This window comes from Manduca sexta, chromosome 11 (assembly GCF_014839805.1).
Source record: "Manduca sexta isolate Smith_Timp_Sample1 chromosome 11, JHU_Msex_v1.0, whole genome shotgun sequence".
Lineage (NCBI taxonomy): Eukaryota > Metazoa > Arthropoda > Insecta > Lepidoptera > Sphingidae > Manduca > Manduca sexta.
Window position 1 is genome coordinate 4,383,873 of NC_051125.1, and position 22,453 is coordinate 4,406,325.

Consider the following 22,453-nt stretch of genomic DNA (forward strand, 5'->3'; position numbering starts at 1 on the left):
ATCGTTGACGTTTAAGAAAGATAGGAAAGTGACAAATTGGGCTATCTTTTGGTATTTTAAATACGCTTGCAAAGGTTAGAATACATTAAAAGTGTATAAGAGGATTTTATGATATGCAGGATCCACGAACAAGTGCCTCGAAAACCAGTTTATACAGGTATTTCTAATAAGTTATAATAACATGAAGATTAAAGAGTAGGTATCAACTTTAATACGATTTGAATATTATTTTTTATTTCTTTCAATTAATTTCGTGTCGCTGAGAAAAAAAGAGCGGCGATTTTAATAAAAACTAATGACATGATTTTTTTTTTGTTAAAAATTGCTTTTTATTTTATAATAAAATATTAGCAAACATGTTATAGTTGCACCAAGTTAACCAACCAACCAAAAAAGTGGTTTACAATCTACAAGAAAAAATAATAGATTTACTTGCGAAGAACGAATCAAAACGTTTTGTTGCATATTTTTTGCTAAATTGTATTAAAACACACAATTATATTTCATGGAAAGTTTTTTAAGTGCTAAAAGTACTTACTTAAGTAATCACTGAAACAATAACTTTGAAATTGCCACGTGCCCACTAAACAATTGCAATAAAACTAATTAATCTTCGACCGTAAATATATTTAGAATTAAAATTGGGTGACTAATTATGTTTAAAATACTGGAACGTCCATGCAATTTTTCCGATTATTGCATTTCATTGCACAGACATCTTTAATTCACCCTATGTGCCGGTAATAAGGATTTTTATTCATCTATTCTATAATTCAAAGCATGCTTTAGAAAATTAAGGAACAATATCTCTTGTAAGCTCGAAATTAGGAGTAACTTGAAATAAGGAGATGATGCTTTAGCATCTTCGTCATATTCACGAAACTCAATAGAATCTCAGAGTCACAATAATTACATGCAAGAAACTGTAAAGAATAGTACTATATTATTTCTTGACTGGAAATTGCACATCTTAATAAAGAAAATTTTTGGGGAGGTTTGGATGTTTGTTTCAAGTAAACACATGTTATATTTTGCTATATCGGTGAGTATTTAAAATACCGCAAAAACATTTACCTACTTAGTAAATATATCTCATACCAGCTCTTTCATAAGTAGCGCACTGATTTGAAACCTTCATTGGGAATGGAACAGTTTGCGAAGATAAACATTCGCAAGTTAAAAATTAAAGGCAGACATCTCCGATTATTCAAAATGACGTGTGTAATATTTATCAATTATCGAACGCCTTAACGATAAAGGAAGAAATCGTGAGAAAACCTACATTTCTGAGACATATGAATTTCGAGGGCATATTATGTTTATCAAACCTCACTAAGCCAGCGTGGCGGACTAAGACCTAGCCCTTCTCAGTAGAAGAGAAAGCCCGTGTTCAGTAGTAGGCAGTACATAATACAAGACTGGTATTTTTATCAGTTCTGGAATTACTATCCCTGTTACGCAATGCCAGTTAGTGTGCGAGTGGAATAGTTACTACAGAGCAACTCATTGCACCTTATAACACTTGCCTATTTTCTAGGATGTGGTATTTAGTTTTTGATCCCGTCTATGAAATTCTTATATATTCATAGTTTCTGCTAAAGTAGTTATCAAGCTATATATATATATGTGAGTCAACAAAAATTGTGTCTAAATAGCTGAGCGAGCCGGATTCAATGATTTGAAATGAGCTATGTCGCCTCGATCTTCCCGCTTTTTTAGACTTCAGTATTTTTACTTATACTAATATACTAAAGTGGTGTGTATACTGTATAATTTTCAGTAAAGACTATATTTTCGTTTTCTAAACGCTTTGTATATCATATGCCAGACTCCACCATAAGCACAACGATTTGTAATTTGTGCTAGCGGCAAAGTCTATCTCAAAACTTTTTCCCGGAAAAAATCCTGTAGCACATTTCCAGTATAACTTGTTTTCTACATGAAAATCCACGACTAATTTAAATCTCGTACCATCACTGTCAACCATTAGAAGGTAACAAAGAAATCACTAAAATAAAAATATATTTAACATTATTCATATCTAATGAGTTGTGTAAGCCACCCTTAGTTTAGTACCAAATTCCATCCAAATCCGACCTGTTATAGTTCTTTTACTTACAACAAACATATTCACAAACTTTCGCATTTATAACATAATTAAGAGGCGATACATGACAAAAGGAATCACAAGCAACATTAATTAAAACTTGTGACATTTTATAAAAACTGATACGAAGTATCAAGGAGACTGTTTGTTTCCGAAATTTATTTTTTTATTTATTTAAAAAGGTACACCAACAACATACATATTAATTATAAACAAACAATACTTCAGGGCAAAGTTATATAAATATATACAAACACACATTTGTTATAACAATGTCTTCAAGTTTACTTAATATACTTATAATTTCTTTATTCCACTAGCGCTACAGGACCGTGATAAACGGTTTTATTTATCTGACTCCAGCATAGTATAAAAGCTAATTTGTGTGCATAAATATGCGTATACGTTTCAAAGGTGAATTCTTTGTGAATTATCGCTTGCTTTAACGGTGAAGGAAAACATCGTGAGGAAACCTGAGAAGTTCTCTATAGGAATTTCGAGCGTGTGTGAAGTCTACCAATCCGCACTAGGCCAGAGTGGTGGACTAAGGCCTCTCAGTAGTACAGTAGGCCCGTACCCAACTGTGGGACAGTTTATAATACAGGGCTAATAATATTATTATATTTCAAAGGTTATTATTTATTATCTGCAACGGACATTAAATTATTCAAAAACATTAAACACTATAGTCCGGAAATCAGGACCAAATTTGTGCTCCAAAAGTTATTACCAATTGGTAATAACTCTTTGCCTTTTTTGAAATGTCCGTGTGATAAGAAGTCGCTGCGTCCTTAGGTAAGTATACATACAAGAATAAAATATTTACAGAAAATATGCTAACATGAGCATTAATTGCAAATCACGATATGGAAAAAATATGAAATATTTTACATTTGTGTTTTGCTATTTCCCAGTAGATTGAGCACTTAAAAAAAAGTATGACGATATTGCCAATGGCCGCTCTATATAATCTGAGAATTATTTGAAATTATTGAATTGATTTTAGTAATTTAAACTGAAATTCCCGCTATTATTTTGCTTCCGATTTGAATGTTTTCTTAATAGCCTGTTTATTTAGTAGCTATCATAGTGCAATTCTTTGTCTAAACCGGAGGACCCATATTAGGTTAATGCCAAACCCCTTATCGATATGAATAAAGCGTAAAAAATACTGCGTAAAAACATAATTAAATCTTAGATGTCAAATGCCTATTGTATATCAAAGTATCGCAATAAGCCAAGGCCGTACGCACATTTCGTCTCGATTAAATTAATGATAGGCATTAGTGTGGCCATAGCGTTACAAAAACTTAACGGTAACTACAATCTAACTGAATATATTGTATTTAAATCCTTTTACACTAATGCTTGACGCGTGACTAGCGCGTGCGCACACCACCTGCTTGCGAGTGGACTAACCCTTACATTTGGCAACAATGGAGGGCGGAAGTGGTCTTTTTATTTAACACCGAATCATGCGATTCAATGGACCGTGTGAGGATGTTATTGCTTACAGAAACAGCCGACGGTCTTAGTGTTAATTGTTGTAATGTAACACATTTTTCTTCTTAACGGATCATCATATTATCGGGTACTGCTACCGAAGTCCCGTTTCACTTCTTTGAAAGCAGAAACATAAAATAAAATTATTTAAATACACCACGTAAATAAGACTATTTGAATGACTATTTATTAATGATATAATCGACAGGTTGCCTCCTATTCATGTTTGTACTGATTTACCGACGGGAGTCGGTGGTTTCATATAAGTTTAAACTAAAAAAAATGTATCAATAAAACTTCTTTAATTCAGATACCTATTTCATTTTTTATCATAGTTTGAAACATATTACATAATAACAATTAATTTAATTACAAACAAAACTTTATAAATTAAATATATATTTATAACACGGCACGTATTCAGGTACAAATAATAAATCATTTAAAAATAAATAAAAATAGTCACAATTCCCCTAACAAGCTAAGCAATATGCGCATAATAATGGAACGCTAAGAGGCCCCTCATCATAATGGAGTGTGTATTGTAGCGGGTCCTACATCGCACCCCGGACCTCTTGCAATGGACATCGGCACCTACAAATCCACTAAGCCTATTGTCCAAAGCCCTCGGGGAATAGTACTCGAAATGTATTTAAATGTGCTCCAAAATGTTTCAAAACTAGTTGAATATATTAAATGTAGTTGTATTTTTGTAATGATTATCTAATTTCACTCTTTTTTGTTTCATTTTTTTTCTACGACGTAGAAATATCAAAGAATGTCCTGTTATCCCTTCATAACTAAAACGGGATTGCATAGTGTTGATATGAGTTCACATATCGAATTGGAGCCTACAGCAAATTCTATATATACATAATACGTACATGTATTGTTTTTTTATAGGTAGGTCACACATTTATGATATTATCCTTGATATATTAATGACGTAAATTGAAATATACTGAAATCTGATAAGCAATTGATAAAAATGAATAAAATAAAAAGAGCTCATGCTTCCTAACCTCGCTAATAACAAAAGTTCCTCTAACACCATTATACCGTCCAATAAGCAAAGATAAAGATCACGCGGATTTGCGGCATTTGCGCCGATTACAAATCTATTAGCGCTCGTGATAGCATATGGCCGCCGTGAGGGCCCAGCCCCCCGCGGCACTCCAGAGGCGGTCCGGCCCCTTCGCTCAAACGCACAATGAACTATTTCAACACTGCACCGCTGCCAAATTGTTTTTTAAAAGTCCAAGTAACGTTCATCACAAACTGTAATTGGTTTTGTGATTTGAAATTCCTCGTTTTCTACGTTCGTAGGCTTGCCGCGTATTTTTTATTGCGATGCTGCAATCGTAGGGATATATAATATGTTGTTAGCTGTTAAAATTTTATCGTTACTTGTTTTGTTTTTGGACGATGTAATATTATTAATTCGAATAACGTAAATTAAAGATAATAAAATATAGTTTTAGGGTAACGTACGTCAACAAAAATCTTTATAGGATCACTTTGTTGTCTGTCTGCCATGACACTTTTTCTCAGGAACGCGTAAATGTATCAAGTTGAAGTTTATATGATATACTCGGATCTGAGGTCAGGTGCAGAAAAATCAAACTTGTAAGTCAATATTTCGCGATTTTAAAGGGAACTAAAAACGTTAAGGGTCTTCCCTTAACCCTAGCATCATGAAATTTGCCAAGAAGCAGTGTCTTACAGCACATGTAAAGGAAAAAAAATGAAAAAAGTAAATAAAATATGTACTTTAAGAACAACCGAAAAAATGATCGTTCGGACGTTTTAGGGTATTTTTAAATGAGTCAAACCAATAACATAAATAAAGTTCTATAGAAATTTGTAAAAGAAACACTAACGTAGGTACTAGGTACCAAGGCTTGTAAATCGAGAATTTCACTGTTGGTTTTATTAAAGAAATAGAAACTCGAAGTTTAAAAAAATCTTACTAGATATAACTTGACTATAGATTACTTGTAATATATTTTATAACTTTACAAAAATATAACCCGTCTTATAAACGACATAGTAACAACCAAACCAAACAATAACAATAAAACTAAATACTTACCTATACTCACAAAAAATAACAATCCGTTGAATCAGTTTTCACACTTCGGACGCAGTCACCCAACACCTCTCGTCGGCCACAGATGGCGCCTTTATGTCAATCGTCATAATTAGGGGATTACGGCCCCCTAATGACATGTTACATTGAATCTCTGTTACGCCCCTGAACAAATGTTCCTCACTTTGTCACAAATAAATACTGTTCATTGACTCTTCAACAATCACTCGAGTCCCTTTGTTGTCAAGAGTTTTATAATTTCGATGGTTTTCATTTACTTCTTTGTACATTGTCTCAGATAGTTTAGTTTGTATTAATAGAGTAGCGTAGATATTTTTGTCTATGGAATGAATCGGCTGGTTCAATCAAGTGATGTATGTGTGTTTAATAGATTTGTAGGTTCGTTCTTCATTGATTCGCATGACTCCGGTAAAACGATGACTTCAATGCAGGTAATCTTTATTTTGGAATGTAGATAGTACCTTCCCAATATGACCATAGTTTCGCTCCCTATATCATGGGACGGAATACGGATGGAAAAAAGTGAATGCCCTAGCTGCATCTCTGCCCCCTCTTTGGGGATAAAGGCGTGATGTCTATTTGTTTGTTTTTAGTACGTTAAAAAAAATAAAGAAGAATTTCAAAGCATACTGGGCAAATGTTAGTGTTAGATAAAAAACACGTGAAACAGTGAAAAACATTTTCAACTCAAACAGTATAAACCGCGCAAAAAATATTTAAAAAATTTCTATCTCTAATAACTTAATCGCATTTGGACAAAATGTCAGGTAAAAAGCGAAACCAATATATTCGCCATCAAAGCCCCTAAAAACATAGATGCGAATAAAAAAACGTGAACCTTTTAAACGTTAAAAGGCCCGTTTACCGCGGACGCAAACACTTAGCTCCATGTTAATTAGTAAGTAGCTTGGAACACCGTCAAAGGGAATGCATGAATACTTGCCAAACCGACCTCCGACGGTGCTTTTAAAATCTCCCCGCTTAATTCAGCAGCTCAGAGAAACCGAAGGTAAACTGATTATGTCGCCAATATGCGACATTTTTCAGAGAATCTCGCTGCCTTTGGACCGTTTTGGCTGAATTCGGGACATGAGAGACTAATTAACAACGATTACCTTTATTTCGGCGCGTTTAGTTTACCCGTGAGTGAGTACAATTCCTCTTTTGCTGGATGATTTAATCAGTTTTCACAGCCCGGGTCCTACAAGTTTTTACTTCGTGCAAGTAATGAATTACATCCAGTGATCGATTTTTTACTTCATTAACTGTTATCGTTTATTTTTTCAGTAATATTTTTTTGAAGTTTTCATCTTAAATATATATCAAATCATTTAAATACACTTAACTAAAATTTTATAGCAAATTTTATATAATTATATAAAAAATATAAATTAGTTGTTTAATAATTTTAAAAATATATTTTTTTATATATCATAATTTTAGGTTGCACTACCCATTAGGAAAAATAAAATAAATTAAACATTACTTTTAATCACTAACTTAGGAAAAATAATTATAAAAAATACATCTCAAAAACCATGATCCTTCCTACTCGCTCCGAAGACCTCAAAACGTTTGCGGCACCTCGCCGTCAAATCATTAGCTCCTTAACGTGGTTAGTTAAAGCAACGCAATTACAATTAGGAACGAGCCGCGCACTTGACCTACGGCAAGCGTGGCGACACAACCCGCTATGCAAATAACCGGCTTTCTTTGAACGCCTTAATTGCAGATCAGAGAATGCTCAGTGAGTTGTACAAATAAAGCTTGTTTACTTTTTCTTGCTTAGTAATTGTGTTTGAACTTTGAGTTACGTATCGAAATAAATTTGAGTTCGATGTTGGATGATGCTTATTGTATAGTGTTTTGATCATGCTTTTAATATTATTATTTCTATAAATAAACATTAATGTAAAATGTTTTTAAATTGGAATCTAATAAAAAAAAATGTAATTACCTCTACATATAGTTAAGAGAAAAATTTAAAAGCTTATTCCAAAACATTTTATTGGTATATAAAATAAATTACATAACGGATTTACATCATTATTATTAGTGTTGTTTTTTACCGCTCGCACTCCAAAATAATAAAGGATTAATTATAACGCACTTAAGACTAAAAGAATATTCAAGCAAAAAATATTATAACATCTTAAAGGTTCGCACCCATCTTTGGTTGTTAGGTAATTATCATTATACCAAGTAGTGAAAACATGATTAAATTTTTTCACGTTCCTACCCTGATTACTTTAATTGGTGTAAGTACTTCAGTAGATAAAAGCCTTTTTATGATATTCTTCAGCCTTACCTAAGTCTCTACTTAATGCAATGTACTACATTCTTCAAACTATTGTTCCGATGAGTGTTGTACTTTGAATTTAATAAATTATAAAAGTCTCAGTATTTTTTATCAATATTGAAATAAAACTATTTTGCAGATTCTATCGCAGTTTTTATATTAAAATTTTCTTCCGACGTTCGAGGACTTTGCAACCTTCGTGATTAATCAATATTTTAGTTAGTCACTTTCTTTCTTATTTTATTACACATTAGGGAGTCGAAGATTAAACAGGAATTATTTATCCTAAAAAGTAAACGGAATCTCCCTTATCTGCAATCTATGACTAAACTTAACTATTATTTCAATGCGTGGCAACGTTTCTTTTGCCACCAGAAGGAGCGTTCAAAAAGTTAAAGCCAGAGCCGGGCGGGACGAGTAGTACGGGCACCTCGGGAGCCACGTCGGCGCTATCCCCCGCGCTGGGGCCCCAGCACGCGGGCCACACGCCCACCACGGCCTCGTGTCCCACCCCGGCGAGGAGAAGGCATCGAACTACGTTTACACAGGTAATGTGCATATCTTTTGCTTTTTAATTGTGGAGATTGTTCTATCAAATGCAATTTCTTTTTATGGGCACGGAAAATTCATACCACTGCACAACGGAGTGTGTCCTAGATAGTGTCGCTGACGAAAGATGATTATCCCTCGTCAGTTGACATAATTATGGCGGCCTCTTTGAACTGGATATACACGTAGTCTTACTTATAAACTTGTTTTAGTGTTAAGAGGTGGTTAAGGATTGCTATAATAGCTGTCAAAAATATCAGTGGTTCCTTGTTTAAAACTGATTAAGAGGCAAGATGGCGGGTTTTGACTTACAGCTGATCGAGTAAATTTGTGTTTTAACTAAGCATAGCTTTGTGAACCTAAGAGCTCACAGACATTTTCGGGATGGTATTTAGAGCAATGTTATAGATTTCTGCCAAAAAAAGCTCTTGGGCAATTTTAAAATTTAAATATCCTATAATTTTGCATTTAATGAGTTGAAAAATTAAAACGCCAGATAAATTAAATGAGTCGCAACCTTTGCCGGGTGTTTGCAAAGTTATAATAAAAAAATAAGAAAATGTTTTCTTAACTCTGATTTCTAACGGGAACGCGACATATTTACGGCACTATGGATGGTTTTGTTGTTATGTAACAACATATACATTTATGTATCTGGTGCAGAATAATCGTTGTATAAATTAGTTTATTTAATAAAAAAAATACTAATATCACTATTTTTTTCTCCATAACAAAACTAACAAGAAAATAGCTCTCTTATATATACTTGAGCTCATACACATGTAATTCTTAATTTTTCATTTAAATAACTATTTTAATTTATACAAAAATACATTTAATAGAAAAAACAATATTTTCATCCTTATATTCTTTTTATAAGGAACTATTAACCTTGTATGTATTGTTTTCGCTAACAGGAACAATTAGCAGAATTAGAAGCAGCATTCGCGAAATCACATTACCCCGACATCTACTGTAGAGAGGAACTGGCGCGGACGACGAAACTCAACGAGGCAAGGATACAGGTCAGTAACACTGATGATTTCTTACTATACTATGTCTTAGTTATTTGTTTGTATATAAAATATTAATCATCATTATCATCAGTCCTGTATTATATACTGCCACACTGCTGGGCAACGGCCTCCTCTACTACTGAGAGGGATTAGGCCTTAGTCCACCACGCTGACCTAGTGATTGGTAGACTTCACACACCCTCAAAATTCCTATAAAGAACTTCTCAGATATGCAGGTTTCCTCACGATGTTTTCCTTCGTCGTTAATGCAAGCGATAATTCACAAATAATACAAACGTAATTTTTTAGAAAACTCAGCGGTGTGTGCCCGTGGGTTTTGAACCTGCAAACATTCGTCTCCACAGTCCGTTCCACACCCAACTAGGCTGTCGCCGCTTCAAAATATTAATATTTGCTACCAACTCTGCATGCGTAAACGCCCTTTCTTGGAACACACACATCACTTCTTTATCCCAGAAATAGTTGGCAGAGCTATCCAAGACATCGACATTCCACCGTGTAATTCATCCCACGATGTGACAGGAGACGAGCCTATCGCCATATCGGGAACAAATCCCAGACTCTGGACCGACCCTAAGCAAAAAACCCAATATCATTTTTACCGATCTAGGATTCAAACTCGGATCCTCACCACTGTGAGGTGTGGTATACCGCGCTAAATACAACTACTTCACCGAGTCATGAAATCAACTCAGTCGTTCCCATAAAAAAAAATCCCACTATTTAATTAATTTAACTAATATGCAAAGTGCTGAGGCTTATTAAGTTCTTTATAATTAAAAAAAATCATATATTAAAGGTTATAGAAAACCTCGCCCTAATCCTAAGTTCCCGATATCTATACTTATTCGGGAATTGAATCCGCAACTCGATATCCTAGGTTACTAACCTACTGTGTTACTAAGTTCACGAAAGTGTTTAAAAGTTGAAGCGAACATAAAATTCCAAGTGGTGTGAAAATGTACTAGAAGTTTGGCACATAAATCACGTCCTATTTGGTTGGTGAAATATTCGCTATACTCATCGAAATTCCTTTAAATTATCCGATATTTCTTTTCCTTTATTTGTACCATTAACTTCGCTTGTATAATATTATCTTCTTAAAGATAATACTATACAAGCGAATATTATTTACTAAATTTTATACTTTGTACCTGCAATATGGATCATCACATTTCAGAACGCATAATACTTAAAAAACTACGTGAAAATACTGGAACGAAACGCTTGCAACGATCGTTCTTGAATAGAATTGTCGAAATATCAATGATGCGCGAATACTCGGGTAATACAATTTGGAGCGTAGGGTAGGCCGGAGGCGTATTGGATTAAAGCGCCATCTGTCGTCCGCGGCCGTATGAATACGAAATGCTTACAGTAACTCGTCAGAGATCTTTATCTCAGTTTTAAAATTGCTCAATCCCCCGGGATCTCTGATATTGATTTGTCCCCGGAGTCAATTTGTTGCTTTAGATGTTTTATTCACGTTTTTTAATGTCTAGTGAATTATACCAGCTTTTTACTTTGAGTATCTTACATGTTATCACAATCAATGTTAAATTTAGTTTATTACATATTTTTGAAAATTAAAATGTTATAACCTACAATGAATCAATGATAATGTTTACTCTTTAAGTATATGTATTACAGTTTTTCTTTTTACATTGAAAACATCGATGAGATTTTTTTCTTTTAACATCTACAAATAACGCTTTCGAGGCAATATATTATTAACAGCCGCGTGGGCTCCATCTAGACAATTACACTCGTGTGTCGAGCGCAATGAATGAAGAGTCTCTTAGAAAATAAAAGGTTCGACGAAACGATGTTACATCGAAGACTTTACGTCGATGCCACCGTTAAAAGCACGTAAAATGCGCGTAGACGGCCCTTCGTGTGTGACTGTGATAGCAGCCATACAGACAAAACATCGATACGTATATACGTGTACTGTACAATGAACATATAGTGAGTACGTGAGCTTGTGAGTTCAGTAGGTTCGTGCACGCGCGCCGTTGGAGGCTATTAACGTTTAGGCGACGCTACATAAGAATGTAAACGTTAAAGACGACAGCGACGTCGCGCTCCCTCCTTGTAGAGGAAATTTCGATATAAAAATACAACGTCGTCGGGTGTGCGCGGTGTGCGGGGGTGTGGCGGGGGGCGCGCAGGGGCGGGTGGCCCCTGAGGCATTGCAATCCCATCAAATGGATCCGTAACGAAGTTAGCCGCTCATCCTCCCCGCGCGCCTCCCGACATTGTCTCTGCCCTCAAATGAATTCTACAATTGGAAATAAGAAAATGTTTTGTTGGATCCCCGTGCTTTTTCAGTTTAAAGGCGACCGTTTTCTTCGGATAACTCGGTAAGCTCGGCGCTCTATGGTTTAAAGCTATATCTATGTCCTTTGTCGAACCTCAAATAAACAATTTACGGGCACGATTTATACAATCAGCTTGGAGTTATTTAAAATTCTTTTACATTTTAGTGGGACATATTTTGGAACTAAATAAAATTTTGTTATAATTGAAAGGAGAATTTCGTGTTAATCATAAACCTTTACTATTCTAAAAATATAAGATAGGATTCCCTCATTGGTGTGAAACGAGGGCAAGTGGAAGACTTTAAATTATCTGATCTTTACCTCTTAGTCCGAAGCGGCGTAAGTCACCGGAACCAAAAATAAGCTCTATTTGTACATAAAAAAGTTTTATTTTCCTGGAAATTGCGTATATCTAGGATCTAACAATTTCAAGTTGGTTCTGCGGAATATTAAAAAACTTTATTAAATATTTTTTTGTATTTAATCAGTATACATTCCTAAAGTTTAGTTAAACTTCGTATTGTGTTGGACCAAAAACTAATCAGAAATATTGTTTTTTTTTTTGTTATTGCAATAGTTGAATAAATTATTTATCTACCATGTAGGTAATCGTAACGTTTCTCATTCCAAACTTTACAATAAAACATAGTGATATAATATATTATTGTAACTTTAATAACGATGGCATCCAGATATAGAAATATAACATGAAATTTTGTTGAATTACAAGATTCATAATTTCTATGTTTCTTTCATTTTTCTACCTTTTTTTATAATATAATTTTAGCACCTGTATTAATAAATCTATTCCCGCATTTCTGGGAATTTCCGGTGCGAAAATTGCGGGAAAAATAACGCTTACTTTCGCGCGACGTTCCCAATATGGAAATAACTATAATCTTAACCTATCCAATAGTTTTTACTGAAAAAAAGTGCAAAGTGCTCTAAGAATAAATTTTAAACATGTTCACGCAAAGGAAACAGCACGAGCGAGTGATAAATTCAATAAGACGATTTTTTTTGTATTAACTCTTATTTAATTTTTAAATAATTATTTCCTTCTTTCATCTATGTAAGGACAAAAGTTAATAACAGTTTCCAAAACATATTATCTTTATACATGTTAACATACATTTTACGTCTCCTCTTTTACTATTGAATTCTGAATATTGCCAGTCAGCGTTTCTCAATCCGGTGACTACGAAAATGACAACAAAACATAGAGTATTAAATCCATGGAGTCGCTACATTTGTTTAGAAAGAAGTTTTGTCGGAGCTTGTATGAACTAATAATTTTAGCCAGCATTTTCGCTGATGGGTTTGTGGGGTAAATGGGTTACGGGGGACCCTTACTTCTTCCACCCATATCTCCAGTTGTCACTTTTCTTTCCTGAAAATAATATGAGCGCGGACAAATCCCTTGGTATAAGTGGTGTTCTAGGTGAACGTATAATATCTCGGTTTAGTTACCTGAGAATCTTAACTCTCTTCTCTCTATCGCCAGTTGTCACTTTTCTTTCCTGAAAGTCAGATGTGCGCCGACAAATCCTTTGGTATATTAAGTGTTGTTTAAGCTGGACGTATAATCTCTCGGTACTCAGTACTCGAGAATTATTACGCAATATAAATTAAGCTATAGCAATGAAAATTGTCATCTTAACTTTGTTTTTCATATACCTTCCCTGGCAACAAACAAATTGATCTAATTAACCATTCAACCCAAACGAAATGATTGTTTTACAAATAAAGTAAAATGAAAATTTTATTCATCATCCATATTAATTTACATATCTAGTAATTTAGAAGCCTAATAGATCGCAATGCGCTTAAAATTTTTAAAGAAGCTTTTAAAAGATAAAACATTCCGAAGTTGAGAACCATTGATAAACTATACGCGTATATAATATATAGGGGCTACAACTGTTAGGTATATCGGTTTATTTATATGGAGAGTGCGTACGGAGGGCGATCCGCCCCCGCGCCCCGCGCCCCCCGGCCGGCCCACCCTCGCCCTCTAATCAGCTCTAATCACCATATCAAACGACGCACGCTCTCATTCCCGTTGACAACACACAGATTAGGGTCTCGTGTGTTGTGTCCTTTGTTTTCATATTTAAATATGTAAGAAATAAAGTAAGAATTTGTATTAAACCATATAATTTATTTATAATTTATTTCTCAGAATGCATTTTTAAAAGTATACATAAATGAAGAGTGATTTGAATACATGAGCTGTATGCTGTATGTACACTTTGAATCTTCCTTTGTTTTTCCTTTTTTATTTCTAGTCTCAGAATTTATATAGTTAATCTGAAAGAAAGTGGTTTGTGTTATACTAATATGTACCGCTTTGTTGTTTTATAGTTTATCCTTTTGTATTTGCTTGATGCGTAAAAGATAAAAAAAAATATAAGTTGTTTCCAAAAAGCAAATCTTGTAATGCTTAAACTGCACAATGTTTGTTGTTGCATTCGGATTTAACAATATTCCATTTGAAATTAAATTTGGTTTTCAAATTGGTGTATTCATATATGAAAAAAATAAACAAGACAAAGAGACTTGTCAATAGATATTTCAATATTAATAAACCATGTTATATGTTGCAATGAATATCGGAATTTATATTCTCTCATACCTACATAAACTGTTGATTGAAAGGGCCTGTGTTTGAGTCTCAGGCACTACGGTTTTTTCTAACCTTGTAATATGTAGGTAACGTCATAAACTAGAACACCCATAACGAGTCGACATCAGGTAGGCGGCTGGTCATGAAAACTAAGCTGCTCTAGAATCTGCTTAAAATGATGACATACTTGATTGTGAAATACTTGCAATAATATATAACGAAAGCCTGATTTTGTTATATTTCATTTCTAAAGGCAACCTTGATATACTGATTTATAGCGTGTTTCAAACTATTAAGTAAAGGTAATTATAAATGTCGGTGCCCAGATAACCTGTTAGAAAGCTAAATATTGAGCAAAAAGGGACAATCTTTCTAGCGTATCTTCTACTAATCAACTTTTTCATGTAAATGATGTTTTCTATGTGACTTATATTAGTATTGCTTGTTTAAACCCATGACTATCATAAAATAGTAACAAAAAAACAACGTAACGAGACTAAATTAAATTTCAAACCTCAAATTGTTCAAAGCGATATTGATTACAGCAAACAACTTTTATTTATTTATTTAATTTTATTTATTTAAATAGAGTAGTAACAGCTGTTAACATATACTGCAGTTACAGTTCAAACGGTTTTTTGGAAAAAAAAAGGAAAAGGTAGGGCAAACAAAAAAAACTGCGGTAAAGTTTTCTTATTTCATTTTATTTAATAACTAATTATCAGATGTTACCATATTCAGATTCTAATACCAAATCTTATTCCACGTAACATAAATGAATTTATATAAATTTTAACAATTGCTCGCAGTTTCCATATACAAGTTCGATCTCGAGATGACTTATTTATAATGAAAGTTGCAATTCGTAAAAGATTTTTCATAAACTGAGCCTTAATTCTAGAGACTTGCGCGGCAAAAACAAAAACAAACTTCACCTTCTTAATTGAACAGCTCGATAGTTAGTGGTCCTAAAAAAACAATATCGTTAAGACAGCGGGCAGACGCATAAGTTCATAAATAGTGGTAAGTAATAATAAACACCACATTTTGCCGTTTGTTGCGTGTCTCCAGGGGTTTTTGCAACGATCGCTAATCATTTTGGCCGCCATACTCCAAAGTTAGTTACCTCACTCGCGCTGCACACCTCCTGTAGTTCTGTCATTAGTCTCCAAAATAGTAAATGCAAAGCCGCATCTAATAACTCCAAACAATTATGATTTTTGATAACATCATAGAACTAATTCAAAATTCTTATAAATAGGTCGATTGTGAATTAATATCATAACAGATTGTTTAAATTTGAGGCGCTAGTCCGTTCTCCGTGATACGCAACCATCCACAATAATTCCCATTTAAATCAAATTCAATGAATGATTTAATATAAGTAACACATAATTAAATAACCAATAATTAAATATCTGGGTCTAACAACAGATTTTCTTGTTAGGTATGGTTTCAAAATCGGCGAGCGAAATACCGTAAGCAAGAGAAACAGCTACAAAAGGCGTTGGCGCCGGCGGTGTTGCCCGGCTGCAACGGCATGATGCGCAACATACAAGGCTACAGAGGCTACCAGCCTTACCCGCACCCGAACACCATTAACCGGTATCCACAGGTAAGAAAAATATATATATTACTGACAATTTTTTATATATGTATGTATCCTAATTTATTTACTTACTCATATGGTCTTCTTAAGAATATTTCCCAAAGAAACACAACTACGATGCCGAAATAAAGATCTATAGTTGTACATTAATATGAATCATAGTACATTTCTCCTAAACACCATATCAATGTTATATATTTAAAATAATAAAAAAAATATTAGGATCTGTATATAGCGACCTGTTCTTTGAACCGTTTTCGTTGCGATATAATTCTTATGTACCCTTATAAATAAACTATAAATTATGACAGTAACGCGACATGGCGCGTGATTCGCTTTCGCCGCAATTCCACACATTAACATACGGCGCTAATCAGTCGTCCTGATTACGCAGTAATGTGATTGCGTGCACGCTCGTTCGCCGACCACGAAAATAATGCAAATATGCCTGCAGGTTACCGAAATTGTGAAGAGCCCGTAGTTTCATATTCACACGATAATTTCGTACAAATTGCCGTCAACTCCCACATGTAAAGATTTATTGAGGGCTCGTCGAGTGAACATCGAAATTATTGTGACGTGGGTGTTACATACTTTACTTGTTTTTTATCATACAGATTTATTACATGTTTATTATGAAGGATATGAAGTAATCTTCGTTACTTTAGATATAGGTTCAAGGTGATACTATAGGTTAGGTGTATTGAAGTATAGGTTAACCGACCTCTTCTTTCGTATAGATAGACTCGAATATATCACTTTAACGTATGCGGCTCGGTAGGATCGCAATAACAAGCAGATAATATCGGTTTTTAATATCGTCATTAAATAACAAGCAGCGCAAGTTAAAATAATAATCACTTAATACAGCCAGTGGAGGTCCGCCGAGCTCGGTGGGCTAACGTAATTCCACCCACCACTATTCCATTAACCGAAGTGTTAATCTGTATAAAACATAAAGCCACCGCTTAATGCACGCGATTAACATAAATAAAGCCGGCGAAAAATGATTTACTTTGCCGAACGCGACGGTAATGAGTGGTGTCGGCTTTTTATTGCACCCGCATGTGCTCATTTTGGCAGTTTTTTTGACCTGCGACGCGATTACCTGGTCACTATCATTAGAACTAAACATGCATAATAAACTACTGGAATATCGATATTTATTGGTTTGGATTTATTTAGACTATAGTCCTGTTTATTTTCTTAGAAGCCGAGATCATCGCTATCATTTTTATTTCGTTGTTGGATATAAGGATCTCGTTTTGTGTCAGCCAACGCGATCATGCAAATCGAATACACATTCAGCTTTAATAATAACGTCAACCTTACTTTTGGGCGCCTGATATTCCGGGGTTTTCGCTTCAACTCTATCTGTTACCTGCTTTACTATCAGGTCGCATTGTCTTTTCCCTCGCCTAATACCATACCGGGCCCTAGCCAAGATAACTTTCTGCGATCGTTAACGTCAACAGAAAACAAAAAATGATATAGCGATAGACTTATCGTTAGGATATATCATCCCATAAATAACGTTAACAATTGTAGAGACACCCTGACTACTACCCAAATTACCAAGTGTCTATGGGCAATCGAAGCCAATATCAGATAATTGTTAATCTGATGATTTCAACTCACGATACTAAATTAAATATAAGCTATCTGTCGGTAATTCGTCCTCGACACTAAATGTGTACATACATACTTTAAATACATTTCTCATAGAGATGCTAGGTTTCTCAATGGCTGAACTTCCTTTTTTACTTTAAGTTACACTGTTTATAGTATAGTTATTTACCTTAAATTTAAACTACAAATTGATTGTGAAATATGGTTATAAAAAAGATATTTATCCCCAGCACCACGGCAGCTACGAAGAGCTGCAAAAGGACATATTCTCGCTGTCGCAAATGGGCGGCGGCTCATACCCGATGCCGCAAGGGTTCTCCATGGGCCACGGGGCCAACATGAGCGCCGTCGGCATGCGGCAAGATACTATGGGTGAGTAAATACAACTTATTTCTGATATTAATTTCGATGACTACAGATGAAGTTAATTGGAAGCTTATATGAAGGGAGACAAGTCCACACAACAAATGTACACAGATTCAGTAGGTAAAAAATGATTTACCTACTGAATTGGTTTAAACCGTTTATGTCTCCTTCTTCAACAGTAGTAGAAAAAAAAATTAAATCACCAAAGTATAGTTACACTAACAGTTAAATTTATTCGCAACTTACTCAATGTTTGTGACATTTCTAACTTAAAATTAATGGATATACTTCAACAAATCTAGGCTTAATTTTCATCGGAAACATAATGGTTCAGTAACATTTTTTTATATTTAATTCATTTTTATATATTATTTATTATCTCGTGGTAATTAACTCTAAATGCACTGATGATGAGGATAATGCAAATACACAATTAAAAGCAAATGTACGAAAAAATATTTTTTCATAACTTACTGTAAAACCAAACCCTAAACTAACAAAAGCCTATAATTACTCCTCCATTAGTCCGCCGCAGCTTATTTAACTTAGTCCGTGAATTTTTCATATATTAAATGAAAACAAAATTATACTAATAGCACCCCGACCTAAAATGTAAGTTTGTAGCGTAAAACAAAAAGCGGTAGACGTCCGGGCGGCAGCTTTCATCAAGTTTCTATTAGAGCCGTCAAGGCAATTATAAAGTTGGGAGGAGTCTGCCGGATGATCCTACGGTGCCTCTTTATATAAATATCCCTTGTAATAATGGAAAAACTTGCCACACGGCCCATCGCCAAGCACCAGATGATCTTCAACAATATTAGATTACATTATATTAATACCACCATCATTCCTTCTTTCTGAGATTGCGGAGTTTGTTTTTTAGTTCTTATTACGCTTTGCTGTTCATTACAGTTCGTGATTGTGGTAATGTTCTTGTCTAAATAACTTGGAAATTATACCTTCGTGTAGAATTTTAATGTTACGTTTGATTATCTTTATTTAATTATCTATAACAAAGTAGTAGGTAATCAATTGATTTCCAGATTAACTAGAATATTCACTAACAAATTACAATTAGGCCAGTGGGATTTCAGTCATGGTGAATCTAGGCCCAGTAATGACACATTTACAGGGCCATTTACCATTTGTCGCATTTATATAAGACACAAGGAAATAAATTATATGTCTTCCTTTTCATTGTTGCAGTCATCATCCCCTTTTTACTCGACTGTGCCAAAAAGCGGATATGTTTTTACCAACACATAGCTAACGTCAATAACCTGTGCCATAACATGTATAACCGTATTTGCATCGATAACCTACTGATTCATAGTTAACAGTTAGTTAAGTGAAGACGTTGGAGTACTCTAATTCAATGATCCTTGAGTATGCGGCCGGAGATTATTAATTTATGCTCCTCAACTCAAGATATGTGTTAATTTGCACTAGTGTTTGATACGACAAGCATTCGCCGTTGACGTTAACAGCTGGAAGTAATTATTGGTTGTTTGATATATTGTGTATTTAATAAGCTGGTTTGAAAACAATGCGTTTACATTTACTCAAATACAATGAAGGTACAGATCTTAAATGTTATTTTTTTCTCGTCGCCCATGTGTTTGTTCTCACATCATTAAAATATTGGATACAAGGTTTTTATTTATCCGAAATAACGAATCCCACTGACTGAATCGATTTTAACGGAACTTTAATTGGCAGGAAGATTTTTAAAAGTAATCTGAACTACATTTAAATCTGGAAAAGGACGTTTAGGCAAACACAGCCTAAGGCAAAGTCTAATAATTTTAAACACTATTAGATCCAAATCAGTATGTACATGATTTTGTACTTGCACACTTCTAATATCAGCAATCATGAGTCAGGATATAACATTAATAATTCAAGAAATAAGAAATAACTAAACTAGAACATAAATACGAAACTCAGTAAATATTGTTAATCTCAATTATAAAAAGGAAATCGGACAAGACAATTCGATGAACCAAGAAATATAACAAACAGAGCAATTTAATAAAACAATAAAAAAACATAGCAGGCGACGCGGCGTGAAAGTAGAAGCTGTGGGCACGACAGATTCCTGCGTAACAAAAAACGAGCAAGTAATGGAACCGAGGCATCGTACCGTAGATATTCTAATAAGAAAATTTCCACTACATTTACTTTGGCGGGCGTCCTCGCGGCGTCTTGGCAAATATCTTATTTCCTGAGGCGAGATTGCATCTTGAGAAAACGCGAGGGTCGTTTCAGTACCTCACTATTCGCTTCCCTATTCTACCCCTCTATCGAACGTCTATAGCTATGCATTAAATATCAGAGCGACGTTTTACTTGCGGGTTGCTTTAAACTCGCTGCCATTTTACGAAAACTCTTCTTTGAATATTTGACAATTTATTAATAACATAAAGTGTACTTTTATGATTATTTATTATGCAAGGTTGTAGAGTTTTCTTTGATAATCCGAGACAAGGGTCTACATAATATCTGTAGTATTGACAGTATTCTATTCACATCGATGATATTTTTCAGTGCTAAAGCTGTTTGTTAGACTATGTACTTTTCGGCTTAACTTAAAGTGCAATTTTCAAAAGCTGTGAATTCTACCAATGAAAAGTAATCATTATTTATCTTCGGCAGGCATGAGTGCGGAAGACGAATGGTACAACAAGTCGCTGTCAGCTCTTCGCATGAACAGCGGCCACCACGCGAACCTAGCGGCCGCGCCCATGCTGCAGTACCAGACCTAATCGCTGCTGCACGGCGCCGACTACTCGGCGCCGGGACACGACTACGCGCCCCCGTAGTCGCGTGACGACTGACGACTCATGAGTCGTCACGTTTAGTTCGTAGTCAGATGACTACGGAGTCGTCCTGTCTTAGGTACGTGACAACTGAACTATGGTTATGGTAGTGATGTGGGCTGTATAGAATGAACTTTGAGCATTCTTTCTGGGTATTGTAATAACCGGAATGGAGTTTCGACAAGTGATATGTTTTAAGAGCGGTAATGGTTCGGTTTATCTGACTATATAACGTTTATACATTTTGAAAATCATTCCCTCATGTATGAACGACATAAAAAACAAATCTAACGCTTTGTGTCTGTGTTAAACGGTTTCTTTTGTGAACTCTGAAAATGTTGATTGAATATATTTTCCATTACATTTATATTCCAGTGCTATGTTTTTCCATTAATATATTATACTAAATAAAATTTAAATTTGTGCTGATAACTACAAACAACGCGCATTGTGCGCACAACACAAGTAAATAACATTAATATTTAATGAACATATATATCATAAAAAATATAAAACGTCAAGTAATTAAAAAAAACTATGATGGAGAAAAATCAAGCCACTAATGCTCGATACACGTATATCGAAGTCAAAATCTATGCAACTGACTTTAATGGATATACCTAATGTTACTCGATAAAAGTTCGAGAAACAACCAAAATTCTATAATTAAGTCGACACGCAATTGATGTGTTTAGATATTATAAATAGGTACAAATAGGTTTTTAATTTATTATAAGAAATGTTTGTTTCATGATATGCGTAAATTGTGTATGCTAGTAATATTGTACAGAAGTTTTAAATCAATTAAGTGATAAGTATTTTCTTGATTGTTATATTAATTGAGATAAATACATACATATGTGCAAGAATCTATATCGATGACAACCCTATTTTAAAACAATCTAAAATAGTGTAATGCACATCGCTTTGGTTGTTAGAAACATTTATAAATAACCGAAATATTTATTTCATAATTTGTCAAAATAGGGTTGTCACGGAGCGGAATATTATCTCGCGATACGGCCTGTGTAAATATAAAATTGGTTTTGCATAATACTTTTTTAAGATGTTAACAGCTCAACGATATTGTACGTTAACTATCTATTGTTTAGTGAAATTAATCATTAAGAGGCCAATTTACATCACCCTCCTAAAAGATAACCACGCCAAAGATTATAACTAGTCATTTAATAACATTAATCACATCATACTTTGATCTCATAGTAAAATAATTGTAGATTTAATGGAAAATTTCTTTGCGTTTCAGGCTTTTGTACAAAGTATACAAACTCATATCAATTAAGACTGTTTCTAAGGATCCGTTTCTAGTCAATGGCCATACTGTGCATTCTAATGTAAATATAAATGTAAGAAAACTTGTCTCAATAATGAACATGTGTAAAATGAAATAAATTGTCTAAAACGTAGCAGCCTTATTATTTCCAAAACCTGGAGCTTCACAGCTTTTAATTAATTAA

General features: G+C 34.3%; 1 protein-coding gene across 1 annotated transcript; it reads left to right on the top strand.

Annotated features, from left to right (window-relative positions):
- The first annotated feature begins 15 nt into the window (after nt 1-15).
- On the top strand, nt 16-21,926 carry LOC115442803 (homeobox protein prophet of Pit-1). Its single transcript, XM_037437438.1, has 6 exons — nt 16-157; nt 8,395-8,567; nt 9,486-9,593; nt 16,000-16,167; nt 18,021-18,162; nt 20,812-21,926. Exons 1-6 carry the CDS (start codon nt 109-111, stop codon nt 20,919-20,921), a joined length of 750 nt encoding a protein of 249 aa, XP_037293335.1. The 5' UTR covers nt 16-108; the 3' UTR covers nt 20,922-21,926.
- The last annotated feature ends 527 nt before the right edge of the window (nt 21,927-22,453 follow it).

Excerpts from the sequence above, each read along its gene's own strand:
- LOC115442803 (XM_037437438.1), top strand. The coding sequence starts at position 109 with ATGATATGCAGGATCCACGAACAAGTGCCTCGAAAACCAGTTTATACA. Across the intron at positions 158-8,394 it reads TCGAAAACCAGTTTATACAG|AAGGAGCGTTCAAAAAGTTA; the intron begins GTATTTCTAATA and ends TTTTGCCACCAG. Across the intron at positions 16,168-18,020 it reads CCATTAACCGGTATCCACAG|CACCACGGCAGCTACGAAGA; the intron begins GTAAGAAAAATA and ends ATTTATCCCCAG.